The 17,146-nt window shown below is 49.3% G+C and overlaps 1 protein-coding gene across 1 annotated transcript in view; it reads right to left on the bottom strand.

Moving 5' to 3' along the window:
• LOC123748498 (murinoglobulin-1-like) overlaps nucleotides 1–17,146 on the bottom strand; it is a 219,923-nt gene that overhangs the window by 148,562 nt on the left and 54,215 nt on the right. The window contains exon 2 of the mRNA XM_069326610.1: nucleotides 2,816–3,003. Coding sequence (XP_069182711.1) covers nucleotides 2,816–3,003 — 188 coding nt within the window. The remainder of the gene's footprint in view (nucleotides 1–2,815; nucleotides 3,004–17,146) is intronic.

Raw genomic sequence — 17,146 nt, 5'->3', positions numbered from 1 at the left:
ACCATTGTTTTTCCAGGCTGAGACTCAACCCGACAGTATTCCTGGGTTCTTCCTAGAGAACGACTTGCTCTACCGCAGATATAGACCCGGTAAACTGAAGGAGGAGGACGATTGGGCCAACATCGAACAACTTGTGATTCCTACCAGCCTGCGGCCCACTATTCTACACCTGGCCCACGGAGCACTCTCCCACTACGGCTTCAACAAGACTTACTATGGAATTCGTCAAGACTACTACTGGCCAGGTATGGTAAATAGCGTCAAACAGTACGTTAAACAGTGTCATACATGTCAGATGGCAGGCAAACCGAACATCTCCATTCCCAGAGCGCCACTGATTCCCATACAGGTACCTGCGGAACCTTTCCACAGACTCATAATAGACTGTGTTGGTCCTTTACCTCGGACCAGTTCGGGTAACGCCTATATCTTAACCATCCTGTGTCCTACCACCAGATTTCCCATAGCAGTTCCAGTGAAGAACATCACGGCTGCTACGGTTATAAAACATCTATTGAAGATCTTCACTCAATACGGATTTCCCAGGGAGATTCAGAGCGACTGTGGTACCAACTTCACCAGTGATCTCTTCAAAAGGACACTGGAGGAGTTCAACATCAAACAGGTATTGTCCAGCCCCTATCATCCTGCTTCACAGGGTTCTCTTGAACGTAGTCATCAGACTATCAAAGCACTCTTGAAAAAGTTTTGTAGTGAAACCTCTAAGGATTGGGATAAGCAAATCGACCTTATAATGTGTATTTACAGAAGTCTCCCCAATGAGTCCCTAGGAGTATCTCCTTATGAGATGCTCTACGGCCGTAAGTGCCGTACTCCCCTTAAGGCTTTCAAAGACTCTCTCAGAGATGCCACCTTCAGTGAGCATCAGAATGTGCCCCAGTTTCTTCAAAACCTTCAACACATTCTAGAGAGAGTCCACCGCTTTGCCCATGATAATCTATTGAAAGCCCAGGAGAGGATGAAGACTCATTACAACCAGACCAGCAAAGTACGAAAATTTAAGCCAGGAGACTTCATTCTAGCATACTTCCCTATCCCAGGTTCACCTTTACAAAACAGGTTTTCAGGACCCTACCGCGTCCAAGAGTGCAGAAATAACAACAACTACGTCATAGAGACTCCAGATAGGCGGCGGAAGACCCAGCTGTGCCACGTCAACCTCCTGAAGCAATATAATGGTACTCCTCCCACTGTCCTGACTAACTGTTCTACCTTCACAGAACCCTACAACCACAGTGAGACCGTCCCAGCTTCTCCTCCCGAAAGCACTGACAAGGAGTCAGCGCTTTCTAATTCCGAAATCCTTAATGATCTTCCAAAATACTTTCAGGATAATAATCGTGCTCCTTTGCCCTATTCTAATTCCACTCACCTCGTCAGATAAGCCCTTCATCCTCCATGTCGACGCCAGAGGTACCGACGTTGGTGGTGTCGTGATGCAGCAACGAGGCGAGAAGAATACACCTGTCAGCGACTACTGCTACAAGGAACTACAGAACAATTGGCAAGGAGCTACTCTTCATCATCCTGAAGCTCCAGCACTTCACTCCACACCTGAAAAGTGCTCGGTCTACCATCAACACGGACCACACCACCCTACACCTCCTGCAGCACGCCCACTTCTCATCTCAACGTCTTCTACTATGGGCTTGCTAACTGCAGAAATTCAACCTGGAGACATGCTATACCAAGATTCCGACAACATCTTAGCCCATGATCTCTCCAGAGTTTATGAAGAAGAAGCGACTCCATCTATTACTCCACCACATAACGACGTACTTCTTCCAGAACCGCAGGCTTCGGGGGAGAGTTGTGACGATAATCTCCTTCAAGAGATTGAGCCTGCTCTTCCCTCCAAAAATACGTCGATACATCTATACAAAACTACTATGGAAGAAATGTCCAACAACGACAACAACACCAGCAAGGTTTGCCAGAGCGCAAACCGTATGCAGCCAGGGACACCTGCTTCACCTCAAACCGCCAAACTACCTGTCTTGTTGCCGGCTCCTCGCTGATTGGCCGCCGGTCTGGCTGCAACTGCACTCCACCCACCATACCACTTGATGTCTGGGGCCGCCACGACCTCAGTCCTCAGAATATTCAGTGCTTTCATACGGTTAACACTTCTTCCTGGTAGACTAAAGCTTTGGCTTACGTGTACTAAGAGAGGTGATAGCTTAAAGCCAATATTCCTGCACCAATACTTACGTTATTTGCACTTCTTGTTATTGCTCACTTGTCTTAACGTAACTTTTCATTTTGCCATTTAATTATTCTTATTATTTTGATTGATTGATTTTATTATACGAATTTGTATGTCCATTTTATTCATGTTTTGTTTATTTAACGTAATTAAAATTTCATTGTTAAAGTTTACTTGTGTTTTGTGTGTCTTCTCCTTACCTTACCACAGACGAAGTTCCAGATTTTCTATTTTTTTAATTCTATGTGACGAGGCCATACCCCTAGCTTTGAACAGCCGAACACCAACGCGTTACCGTCACAATATATATATATATATATATATATATATATATATATATATATATATATATATATATATATATATATATATATATATATATATATATATATATAATATATATTTATTATGTGTTTAAACTTTGTATTCTTGATATGGGAGTAACGCGTATATAACATTTAATCAACAACAGGGTGTCGATTTGTGGAAGCAAGAGTGGCCAGTAGACGCCCCGTCACGAGGACATGTTTGTCAACTTAAAAATGTGACTTTGGTGATTGTCTCCAGTGTCCGTCGTGGTGTACTAACCTGCTGGAATGTCTAGAGTGGTCTGGGGAATGATGGTAATGTTCCGCTCCTCAGGCAGCTGCTGGTAGTCGTAGGCGGTGACTGCTACCGTCAGTTTCCCAGCTGGAGCTGACGGGTCGTCCACGACCACACACAGCTGGGCTGTTGTTCCTGCCACCCATTGCTTGGGCGTGGTGACCACGTAGCCTCTGTGGGGGGCACGGCGAACTGTTAGTCCTTGCCTATCTGCACCATATGGAACACCAACTCAAACAGAAGCAAGGTTGTGTATCAATTCATATAAATTAATACAAGCATGCCTAATGCCAAGCAATAATTATTTATTGGCATTAATTAATGCCAATCATTAATTATCATATATAAAAAATAATTCTAGCCAGATGTAGAGACAAGTGTAATCTTGGTACTAGGAAAAGGACTCCAGTATTGACTTATAATCCGGGAGAATATCTATGAAGAATAACAATGGTTACTTTTCCATATCCTGCCAATTTAAACTAAACTGTGTTCGCCCTATACTTTACTCTCAACCTCCGTCGTTCACACCAACTACTAAACATCTGCCACAACGGTCAGTGTGTCCTCATGACGCACATATTGTCTCATCAACACCTGTTTAATCCCTCGTTTCTCAAAATAATATTGAAAACTATAAATATTTGAAGGTAATTTAAAACTCTCTTTAATCAACCAACATTATACAGGACTCTTGACCTGTCGTTATGTGGTATTTATGTTCTTTTATTCTCCCATGGAGATGTTTGTCACTTTGTCCCACAAACAATTTATTGCAAGTTTTATAAAGGATTTTCTTAGCATCAATTATACGAATTGAGTGTTTTATTTATCAAATTAAATTTCCTAAATGCTATATTCATAAACATTTATTTAGACATTTCATTAACATTTTCATGAAATGCTAGAATTAATATTTATTACTTTATAATCTCTATCAAACTTAAGGCATTTTCTGAAACTTTTCAATTTTTAGTATTTAATAAAATACTTTACTATTTAAATAAAATATTTAGAGTATTTTAAGGTGAATTCGTTTGTGAGAAGATGTAATTGGTTGTCGAATATTACGCTGATGGGATTGGTTTAGACGTGACTCATATTTTCTCAGGAGAGAAAAATCTTAGACAGTAACAATGTTGTGTTGATATAAGCTCAGACTGGACTTAGACAAAACAATCTTGTATCATTGCTGGTGACAACAACAATGTGATTACTGAAATTCAGTCAAGTTTCCTTGTCTCTGATGTCCCCTGCATACTGTTATGGTACCTGCAGTACTGCTTGACACCTTGTCGTCCCCTGCATACTGTTATGGTACCTGCAGTACTGCTTGACACCTTGTCGTCCCCTGCATACAGCTATGGTACCTGCAGTACTGCTTGACACCTTGTCGTCCCCTGCATACAGCTATGGTACCTGCAGTACTGCTTGACACCTTGTCGTCCCCTGCATACAGCTATGGTACCTGCAGTACTGCTTGACACCTTGTCGTCCCCTGCATACAGCTATGGTACCTGCAGTACTGCTTGACACCTTGTCGTCCCCTGCATACTGCTATGGTACCTGCAGTACTGCTTGACACCTTGTCGTCCCCTGCATACAGCTATGGTACCTGCAGTACTGCTTGACACCTTGTCGTCCCCTGCATACTGCTATGGTACCTGCAGTACTGCTTGACACCTTGTCGTCCCCTGCATACTGCTATGGTACCTGCAGTACTGCTTGACACCTTGTCGTCCCCTGCATACAGCTATGGTACCTGCAGTACTGCTTGACACCTTGTCGTCCCCTGCATACTGCTATGGTCCCTGCATACTGCTATGGTACCTGCAGTACTGCTTGACACCTTGTCGTCCCCTGCATACTGCTATGGTACCTACAGTACTGCTTGACACCTTGTCGTCCCCTGCATACTGCTATGGTACCTACAGTACTGCTTGACACCTGGTCGTCCCCTGCATACTGCTATGGTACCTGCAGTACTGCTTGACACCTTGTCGTCCCCTGCATACTGCTATGGTACCTACAGTACTGCTTGACACCTGGTCGTCCCCTGCATACTGCTATGGTACCTGCAGTACTGCTTGACACCTTGTCCCTGGTACCATGGCAGGTACTACTATGGTAACTGCTGTCCTCCACAGCACCGCTACCTTTCTGACAATCTTGTCTGCTCTTTACTAATATGTAGGATTGCCAGAGAGACAACGTTTAAATTCCTCTGTATAAATTTAAGTAGAGAATCTGTAATCTTATAGTTTTTGATATCTCTGAGATGTTCCGATAGATATGATAGCGCTTGGCACAGCCATGATGTCAGGGGGAAGTCATGATACATTCGAAACACGTAACTAAGAGGACCAATGGAAGGAGACCCGGAACGTGCCGGGTCACCTAGTCTGCTTCGTGATTGGTCAACACTCAGGACTCACTGCTCAGACAGTTAAAGTCTTTGAGCGAACTGAGGTCCGTGAGATGACTCAAATCTGAGGGTTAGAGAAGCGGCAGTCTTCGCGAGAGAGGAGTACCCGACAACCCTGAAGCACAGGTCTGGCCCACACCTACAGCCATTCTGTGTCCACACAGGTAGTCAAGGTCAGCTGACTCTTGACGGGTGAATGGTGACCGCTGACTGCAACAACAGTGCCCAAACTGGTTGTCAAATACAGCTGAATGATTTTCATTTCACTCATTCTACTCGGATTTTCAAACCGAGTAAAGTTGATTTACTTCAAATATACTCGGTCAGCCAATAACAACCAGCGAACACAGTAACTATTCTACCATCGTCGAGACCAAGACAACATCCGGCATACTGCCCCGACACGAACGGTGTGTGTGTGGGGGGGGGGAGACAGGAACGGTGTGTGGGGGAGACAGGAACGGTGTGTGGAAGGAGAGACAGGAACGGTGTGTGGGGAGGAGACACTATCGGTGTGTGGGCAGACAGGAACGGTGTGTGGTGGAGACAGGAACGATGTGTGGATGAGAGGCAGGAACGGTGTGTGTGGGGGGACAGGAACGGTGTGTGGGGGGACAGGAACGGTGTGTGGGGAAGACAAGAACGGTGTGTGGGGGAGAGACAGGAACGATGTGGGGGGAGACAGGAACGGTGTGTGGATGAGAGACAGGAACGGTGTGTGGGGGAGACAGGAACGGTGTGTTGGTGTAACAGTGCAAGTATTTTGCACTCTTTCATGTATAATTGTGAGTTGTATTTGTGGGTGGGTGTGTGTATGTATGCGTATGTGCGTGTTGGGGTGGTGCGAGATGGTATGAGGTGAGGTGTTGACTAGCTTCAATCCGCTGACATGGCAGTACTTAACAAAGAGCCCGTTGTAGAGGGTTGGGAGAGTACGCACCCCTGGCTTGGACAGCGAGGTGTGTTGAGCAGTGAGAGTGGAACCTTTGCATGGGAGAATACATCCAACCAGCTCCTCCATCCGGGTGGGTGATTAGCCATCACCCATCCCTGGGTGAACTTGTTAGTGAGATAAGAGTGTCAGTAATGCATTGTCCTAATTGGGTGTAGTAGTGTTGACGAGCTGGTGGAGTCTGAACCGTTTAGCCATGTATGGTGTGGGCGTGTATGGAGAGGGTGATCCCCCCCCCCCCTTTTAATTTGGTCAATATTGTATTAAATAATAGAATGTCAAAGTGTTAAATTGTTACGAACCCGGATCCAGCGTCCGAGCACGGAGCAGTGACGACCGCGCCATCTGTGGGTCAGCTCCCGAAACCCCCACCAAATGGACGACGACACCTGTCGAGGACGGAGTGTACTGGTCACAAGGGCCAGTTTCTAGTCCTGTTCAGCGCTCAACACAGCCGCTGCTGACCTCTGGTGAGGTGGTGCTCAGACACCAGTGCCATTTATGGAGTGGATAGGTGGGCGTTTGTGTCTGAGCCTGTAAGTGAGGTGCCTTAGTGTGTCCCAGTTATTGATGACGTGTCTGTTTACAGAGTCGACCTGGGACTGCTGTGTTGGAAGTTGAGTCAGTCTACCCAAGGCAGCCGTCTCCATACCTTGTGCTTTGCTGCAGCAGCTGTGAAGTCGTCCCCCGGAAGAACACTGTGGTGTTACCCTGCCAGTGGAGTGGCAGTAGAAGGATTACCCGGGACCGACTACTGGAGACGATTATCCACTGGGGTACTGAGGACAGGAGAGTGATTTGTGATATCACACGAGGCTCGTGTCTAGGGCGTTACCCCAATATCGCCCATGGAGTGGCCTGACCAGCCTTGCTGATCCGGAACCTGCCAGCAGACTTGCTGGACGTGTGGTTGACGGCCTCCTCGGCGGTGCCCCCAGTGGACCTGTGTTTTGGCTGGCCTGTGTTTGGGGTAGACTCAGCTTCCCAGAGGATTTGTTGTGAGGCCACGAAGAAGCACCGAGGATTTAGCACAGAGAGCCTGTGTCCAGAGTCTTCAACAGAAGACAATTGTGTATTTCCCCTGTAAATAAGTGTTAATACCCCTCCCCCTGTGTTACTTTTATATATTATTTATTGGTGTTGGAAATCATTATATTATATTAAGTTTTTGCCTTTATTTCCCTTCCCCTTTAAGTTACTTGCGTCACGGATCACATCCCTTGAAAGCCACTACTGGCTTGGGGTCGGATACAACTTCCTCTAACAACATCAGAGTAAGAACCCCGTTGCGTCCCGAGAGGGCCGTAACATAAATATCAATTGATGGAAATTGGAAAAAAAATGTTAATAAATTTCTATGTGTAGAAGAACAAGCTTGGCTTTTGTTTAGTCCTCTTTTTGTGTAATAACCCATATCCATTGTAATAACCCACTGACCTCTATGATCGTCTTTCGTAATCGTTCGCTATCCCTTTTGTAATTCTCTTTCTCTCTTCACTCAATACCCCAGCTTAACACTGTTACAGTCCAGTATGACCCCTCACTGGACTGCCAAGTATATCAGAGGAATATTAAATGAGGAAGATACATCAAGGACAAGGGGTATAAATTTATAAAAAAAAATAATAAAAATCATTAAACACTGCCACCACCTTCCCGACCAACCATATCTGAATGTGTCTATCACCGATCCCCCAGGAAGGCAAGGAATCAGTAATCATTGGACTCCCGGGTAATATGAATTTCAGTAATAAATTTTGGGAAATTAGTTTGCTTAATTTACTTACTTATTTAAATCCAAGGACAACTTTAGTATCTATTAACTGTAGGAGAACATGGGGGTTTCCAATTCAACACATAAAAATGACAAAGTAGATAAATATATCAAAGGGGAGTTAAGTGAATACCACTGGACAAGTTATACAATTTATTTTATGAAATATGTAAATTAAGACAATTTGAACATATACCCTATTCTATTCCCCTAGAGGCACAATGGATATCTACTGAGGACATGAGAGTCAAGTGCGCAATACCTTAAAATCGCACTGAGGCCACGATGTTGATGGCTGCCCTCAGCCCCTAGGATGCGGGCTTGCGGCCCCTTTATTCCACACACTCCCGAGACACACTAATCAAATTTTATTTTATCAGCTTATTGCTGGGTAGGATTACTCCTCCCACCATCTAATACAGTCCCAGGGCTCCACCCATTATTTTGGCAAAGGCCAACCATTTAACACTTAGGCCTGAGGTCTGGCTCTCTAGGGCCAATAAGAACTTGGCCCTTATCTCCCGCCAATCACCTTCCCTGATCTGCTGTGGAAGGCTACATGAATTCCTGAAGATTGAGTCAGCTCTCCCCAGCTATTAGAAGGGAAACAAGGCGCCTCTATGGAGCCCAGTGCACATGCGAGCAATGTTTACCAACTAATAAATTATGTTCAAGCCTGTCTCCTCCAAGATAAAGGGTAGGGACATTTGACTCGCCTGGTATGGGGAAGGGACCGGTGAGAGGGAAAAAAGAGGGACTTGAGAGGGGGATGGAGAGGGGAAATCTGAGTAAGGGAAGTTGAGTTGGGGAAGCCAAAGGTATCACGAGGCAAGACCACCCTCAGGTCAATCTCTTGGTCCTTGACAAATGGGCGACAGGGGGGGGGAGACGAATGACGGCCAAGGAGAAAGGGAGAAGAGAGGAGGGGAGAAGGAAGGAGGGGAAAAAGGGAGAAGGAAGGAGGGGAAAAAGGGAGAAGGAAGGAGGGGAAAAAGGGAGAAGGAAGGAAGGGAGAACCAATGATCTGAGCCCCAGATCATTACATTTGAATCAAAGTTCCCTCCAGTAAGAAATAAGGCTAGAGAGATATCTAGATGAACACGTGAGAAGTCGGGAAGACAGGAACGGTGTGTGGGGGAGACAGGAACGGTGTGTGGTGGGAGAAAGGAACGGTGTTTGGGGGAGACAGGAACGGTGTATGTGGGGGAGACAGGAACGGTTTGTGGTGCGGGAAGACAGGAACGGTGTGTGTGGGAGAGACAGGAACGGTGTGTGGTGGGGGAGAGACAGGAACGGTGTGTGTGGGAGAGACAGGAACGGTGTGTGTGGGAGAGACAGGAACGGTGTGTGTGGGAGAGACAGGAACGGTGTGTGTGGGAGAGACAGGAACGGTGTGTGTGGGAGAGACAGGAACGGTGTGTGGTGGGGGGGAGACAGGAACGGTGTGTGTGGGAGAGACAGGAACGGTGTGTGGTGGGGGGGAGACAGGAACGGTGAATGTGGGGAAGACAGGAACGGTGTGTAGGGGAGACAGGAACGATGTGTGTGGGAGAGCCAGGAACGGTGTGTATGGGAGAGACAGGAACGGTGTGGGGGGGGAGACAGGAACGGTGTGTAGGGAAGACAGGAACGGTGTGTAGGGGAGACAGGAACGGTGTGTGGTGGGGGGTGACAGGAACGGTGTGTGTGGGAGAGACAGGAACGGTGTGTGTGGGAGAGAAAGGAACGGTGTGTGGGGGGAGAGACAGGAATGGTGTATGGGGGAGACAGGAACGGTGTGTGTGGGAGAGAAAGGAACGGTGTGTGGTGGGCGAGACAGGAACGGTGTGTGGGTGAGACAGGAACGGTGTGTGTGGGTGAGACAGGAACGGTGTGTGTGGGGGAGACAGGAACGGTGTGTGTGGGTGAGACAGGAACGGTGTGTGTGGGTGAGACAGGAACGGTGTGTGTGGGGGAGACAGGAACGGTGTGTGTGGGGGAGACAGGAACGGTGTGTGTGGGGGAGACAGGAACGGTGTGTGTGGGGGAGACAGGAACGGTATGTGGGGGGGAGACAGGAACGGTGTGTGTGGGGGAGACAGGAACGGTGTGTGTGGGGGAGACAGGAACGGTATGTGGGGGGGAGACAGGAACGGTGTGTCCTGGGGGAGACAGGAACGGTGTGTGGGGGAGAGACAGGAACGGTGTGTGGGGGAGAGACAGGAACGGTGTGTGGGGGAGACAGGAACGGTGTTTGTGGGGGACACAGGAACGGTGTGTGGAGGACACAGGAACGGTGTGTGGGGGGACACAGGAACGGTGTGTGAGGGAGACAGGAATGATGTGTGGGGGGGAGACAGGAATGATGTGTGTGGGGGAGACAGGAATGATGTGTGGGGGGATCTTTACCTTCACAAGCATTGTTTTCTAGTGTAGAAGTGCTCCTTGACCTTCATATCTCGGCCTCAAGTCTCCAGTGATAAACCACCACACTGGCCGGTTACTGTGGTGTTTTCTTTACCGCCACATTATTCGCCCGTCAGTCACGTAGAGAACGATAACCTCAACCATTCTGCTGCTTGTTTAGGCCCTTTAGTTATATATCCAGGCCAATATTATTATTATTTTTTTTTTTAAACAGAGCAAGTACAGCGTATAGTAACCATATAAACAGGAAAGCACAGAATAACAAAGAACACAGAATAACAAAGAACACAGATAACAAGTAACACAGATCAACACAAAAGTGAAAACAAAGAATAACATAAAACACATAAGAACACACACACACAAACAAAAGCAGCACCACCCAGACGGGGCGTGGCAAAAGCGTCAGTAATGACAAAAGCGCACAAGGAGCACAATAAACCAAGGGTAAAGTATAAACAGGAATACACATACAAAGAAACACATACAAAAATAACACAAACGCAAAACACACGCACCATGCGCCACACCACACAACAGCAGACAACACACGCACCATGCGCCACACCACACAACAGCAGACAACACACGCACCATGCGCCACACCACACAACAGCAGACAACACACGCACCATGCGCCACACCACACAACAGCAGACAACACACGCACCATGCGCCACACCACACAACAGCAGACAACACACGCACCATGCGCCACACCACACAACAGCAGACAACACACGCACCATGCGCCACACCACACAACAGCAGACAACACACGCACCATGCGCCACACCACACAACAGCAGACAACACACGCACCATGCGCCACACAACACAACAGCAGACAACACACCACAGAAACGAGAACACAATAACAAACATGTTAATATAACACTGCAAATACAACATAGTAAGGAAATGCAGGAAAATAACAATGGAATACAACAAAGCAATACACAGCACAGTACAGTACATAAAATAAAGGAAACAGAACACATTAGCATTACATAGTAAAATCACATAGTAAAAAATAAAGGAATCGGTATAGTACAAACCGACAATGGAACATATAACACAGTAAAATGACACAGATAACAGAACAAAGTGTAAAAAAAAGCATAAACACACAAACAAACAACACATGCCACCCATACGGGGCGTGCCAACAGGAACCATAATGAAAAGCACATAACACAAGGCAGCAAGACAAAATGACAATGAACACAAGCATACAAAAAACACACAACAATGGAACACATACGAAACAAACACACCCACCCAGCACACAAACCCGACCCCCACAGACAGAGGATGGCCAGCCACCAAGCAGAAAAAACACCCACGCACCGGACACATCAGGAGAGAGACAGACATGCCATGCAACACCACAACACACCCATACCCACCCACACACAAACAAAACCCTGCCACACAAGGTAACCAAGCAAACCCCAGTACACACAAAACCCCAAAGACAAACAAACACAGACCCCCCAAACCCCCACCCACCAGAGGGAACCGAACCAAAGGAACTCGCACAGACACACACACAACCACACCCACAGGAACCCACCACCTACACCAACGCAGCACCCCGGACATACTCGACCGTGAACCAAGCATGAAAAACCCTAGGAAAGGAGCGACGCAACCACCACATAGTATAAGACAGACGGCCTTTCAAAAAGCCCAAAATCCTCCCCACCCCATACCCCTCCATCCTACCAACCCATAAACAAAAAATATAGTCTGCTAACAACACCCCGAGCGTGTAACGTACCCCCCTGGAGCCCCGAGGGAACGAGAAAAAAACAAAAACCGCAATAGGTCGACCTGCACCCCTGGACCACAAAAGGCTGCAATGACATCCCGCAACCACCCAACCAAACCCTGAACCCACACACAAAAATAAAAGACGTGCAACTGAGTCTCACGTCTCCCACAATGAACACAACTATCAGAGGCGACCAAACCCAACATAAAGAGCCTCGCATTCGCAGTCAAAGACTTATGCAAATATCGAAAAACCAACTCACGCGTCCGTGGCGCAATACACGGCCCACTCAACACCTCCCACACATTCCCCCAGTCGAAACAAGGGTACAAACTTTCGACCCTGGGAGGCACCCGAGAGGCAAGCGCCCCATACACCTCCTGACAACCATAAGAGACAAACCCAGGAAATCGACAAAGCGCCCGAAGGATCAAAACCGCCCACGAATACACTGGAGGCGTATACATGGCCACCTCCTGGCAACGATCCAGATCAAGCAAAAAACTAAACCTCATAGAGCAGTAAAACAACCCTAAGGAGTTTAACCCACCCCCTAACACCAAACTCCTCCGAACCGACCCCCAAAACAAAGCCAATGCCTTCACATAGACATCAGGAATACCAATTCCACCTTCTGACACCTTAAGACATAACGTAGATCGACGAACCGGATGATACCGGCCACACCACACATAACGATACACCAAACCCTCCAGAGCACGAGCCTTCCGCCGATCCAACGGAAAACACTGCGCAACAAACCAGACCCGCAACAAAACCTTATAAGACACGACAATCGCCCGCTGGTAAATATTCAGGGCCCGTTGCGACAACATCCCCACAGATATGCCCACCCCCCAAGAAACTGCCTCCCAATTAAACTCCAAAGACTGCACAGACGACCTGAACCACGTAATCCCCAGAACCCGAATGGACTGAACCACCGGAAACCACGAACCAGACCACACCAAATGAGAGGCCCAACCCCAGAAGACAAGACTTTCCACGATTGACCAAGGCCCCTGTAGCCGACTCAAATTGAAGAACCAAATCCTGAACAGCAGGCACAGAACCCTCAGAGGCATCAAACAAGACCGTGTCGTCCGCATAACCACAAATCTTGAGGGACAAGCCATTCGGCAAACACAGTGAGACAACTGAACGACAAGCATGCACTGCACGAACAAAGGACTCCAGAAACAGAATATATAGAAGCATCGACAGAGGACACCCCTGTCGAACCGAACGCCGAATAGCGAAGGGAGCACTAAGGAACCCATTGACACACACCCTACTACTACAACCAGCATACAACATCCGTATCCAGCCCACAAACTGGGGCGGGAAACCAAACCTCTCCAGGACCCGCAAAACAAATCCAATTGGCATGCGATCAAAAGCCTTGGACCAATCCAGGCTTATCATGGCCGCGGGAACACCAGACTCCTCCACATAGAGGAGCAAATCCCGAAAAAGGGAATTGCAATGCACCAACGACCTATACCTGGAACGCCACAAAACTGACCCCAAGAGATCACCGACCCCACAACCGAGCGCAAACGTCCAGACAACAACTTGGAAATAATCTTGTAATCCACATTTAGCAACTTAATAGGCCGCCAATTTGCAAAAAAACGCAAGTCTCCCGGCTTCGGAAGAAGCCGCACAAGACCACCATTTTGCGAAACGGACAGAGAAACTCCGAAGACAAAACCGAACCACCTCCAAAAAATCGACACCAAGCAAATCCCAAAACTCGACATAGAACTCCGTCGGAAACCCATCCGACCCTGGAACCTTACCACGACGAAAGGACCGCACAACCTCCCAAAGCTCCGAAGGGCTTACCTCCCGCACAAGACCCACACAATCCATACCCGACAACCCCGGTGCACAGTGTTGGAGGAAGGACTCCATCAACCCCTCATCCCCCACAACCACCCCATACAAAGACTCCAATTCACCACGCACATAATGCAAAATCGCCCCCGTGTCCGACAAAACCGAACCGTCTGGCCGATGAAGACCTGCCAACAAAACAGAGGCACGCCCCACCCGTTCCCTCCGCAGTTAAAACTGCGAGAGCTTCTCACCACACAACCGTTCCTCCACCCCAGCCCGCACACGTACCCCCTCAGCCATCTCCTCCCTCAGCCCACAAATGAGATCCTTACACACCGAGATCTCCCGAAACCTATCTAAACCCTGATTCAGCAACCCATACAGGCGAAATAACCATGCCTGCAAGACCCTCAACAAACCAAATCTTCCCGACGCCTCCCGCTTCGCCACCACCCGAAAAAACGACCGACATTCCACCTTAGCCCATTCCCACCACTCCAGGACCGAGGGAAAAGTCCCCTTCCGAGCGACCAAAACAGCCCACCTGGCCCGGAACTGGGCACACACAACAGGGCATTTCAGCAACTCACAATTCAGTTTCCACCAGCCACGGCCAACCCGCACCTGGCTGCGAATCCCCACCTGCAACACCACCATGCAATGGTCCGAGAACCCCACGGGAACCGTCTGCAACGAAAAAACCGAACCACCCCCAGTAGGCACGTAAAAACGATCAAGGCAAGATCAAGCCCCACGCGAGATAAAAGTGTACTCCAAAGGACCCCCTTGCAACACGGCCGCATCCCGAAACCCGCAACTCTTCAAGGTAGCAGTCAAAGCCGGCGAGATATTCGCTGGACGAAGACTATTGCTATCCCGCGGCGATGTAATACAATTAAAATCCCCCCCCCCCCCAAAATCATCCCCCTCGTATCGTGCCGCAAAAAATGCAGCACATCACGGGAAAAGAAAACCTCCTGGTTCTGCCTCAGCGCCGCCCCAGATGGCGCGTACACATTCAAGAGAGAGACCTCAGACCCCAAAAAGGAGACCAGAACTAACAGCACCCAACCACCTTCGTCCATCTCCATGTGAAGCACGGAAATCGGGGCCCGCTTAGAAAGCAGGATCAACGTACCTCCACTTAAGCCACGCGAAGGGTTTAACACCACCGTAAACCCCTCAGCCAACACATGTAACAACCCCACTTCCTGCACATTGTGCTCCTGCACAAAAGCCACATCCACCCTCCACTCACGCAGCATCGACACCAGGCCCAATTGCACAGCCACAGAACGCAAACCATTCACATTCAGCGAAGCACATGTTAATTTAGGATCCATCGGGAAAAGAGATAAACCCTATCTAACCACAAAACCGTCATACCGGTCCGGCCGACACCCCGTGTACGGAAGCAGTAGCAGCCGCCACCGGGTTCCCAGGCGACGGAGACGCACTCCCCACAGGGGGGGGGGGGGGTGGGGGGAGGCCAGCGTCCTTCCGGAGCTTCATCACAAGGCCGCGATCATCACTGTCACAGTCCCCCGGATCCACAACCGCCCACTCCGGGCTCCGTACCCGAGGGGACCCACATATGAGATCACCAGGAGGGTCCACAACACACCCTCCACCGCCCGGCACCGACGGGTCTACTACAGACACCGCCACACCCTCACCATCACCGACACTCGCATCAGGCTCTAACCTCCGCACCGAAGGCCCTCGGTCCCCGGAGCGACCACTCCTGTTCGTCTTCCCGCGCTTCGTCTGAGAGCCAGGTTGACCCTGGACAGCAGTGGTGGAAGGACGACGAGAGGGGCGACCCCCTCCCAAGAACTCATCTGCCTCCAAGGGTTCCACACCAAGGGCACCAGAATCTGGCGCGACATCCTCCACCGGCGACAGGGCCACGCCCCACCGAAGCGTCAACATCGGCGGCTATGACAACCGGAGGCGGATGCACTTCCACATGCGTGACCACCGCACTACCACCCACACCAGGGCGGTACACAGACATCGGACCCGACACATCAGCACCAGTGGGGCGCACCGCACCCACAACGCCATCATCACTGGTAGGTGCAGGGGGAGGGTTCAACCCGGCAGGATCATCCCCCAGGTCCACAAGGCCATGTAGAGGCGGAAAATCCTCTTCTCGGAAGACACTGACCAACCGGACGGCGCCATTACGGCAACCAGCAGCCAAGTGTCCAGCCATACCGCACCGAAAACATGTGCACTCTTGTCCCTCATAAAAGCACTGCACCTTGAACCCCAGCAGCACCATCGACGACGGGATCGCCTTCCTCAGCTTCATAGTAACCGTGCGGATACCCATCAGGACGCCACGAAGACGGCCAGACTTCAGCACATTCGCCCGACAGGCGAGAACACTCCCATATCCTCCTAAGAACCGGCGGAGCAGGCTCTCTGGGAACTCAAACGGCAGCCCCCGCACCACCACAAAAGTCACTGGAACACACAAGTCCGTTACAGAAACCGTACCCGCCGCGCCAGGCAAAGGTACAGTACGCCCATCATACTTGTCGACCATATCCCGGTACACCACAGCGTCAGTCAGCTTAACCAAGGCCCGATGTTCCCCAGCCAGCTGCACACCACACACATCTGCAGGGTTGAGACCCAGCACATCCAGGAGAGCAACCTCTAACAATGAGTAGTTCACCTGACCAGAGAAGGCCAGCTCAACCGTATTCACACGCTTCATCGGCGGCATGGGCAACGCCATCCCGCCGGCCCGCCAGGCCACAAAAAACGCCACCAGCTGTGTGAACGCCAAACGTCCAGGCAAGACTGAGGAGCGAATGTAAACAGAACCGCTCCGCACGGCTGCCAAACAGCCAATACCAGGCCAATATTATTCGTGAGCAAAGGCACATTACGAGTCATAATGACATATTTCTCAACTATACGGTACTCCACACTGCCCAAATATTGCAATATTAGTAACATTTTCACAACACAAAACTTCCCTGGAAGTTTTGCAATAAGGCAAGAATTCGTGGGCGGTATTGCGTCTCGTGCACACCTGCAGGGCGCGGCCTGGCCACGACCAGCTTGCACCCTGCCAGTGACCTCCAGCACGCAGTATTGGAGTGAACCCACACTTGGCAGCCCCA

The sequence above is a fragment of the Procambarus clarkii genome, chromosome 18, assembly GCF_040958095.1.
Source record: "Procambarus clarkii isolate CNS0578487 chromosome 18, FALCON_Pclarkii_2.0, whole genome shotgun sequence".
Classification (NCBI taxonomy): Eukaryota; Metazoa; Arthropoda; class Malacostraca; order Decapoda; family Cambaridae; genus Procambarus; species Procambarus clarkii.
This window is presented reverse-complemented; position numbering and strand designations above follow the sequence as displayed.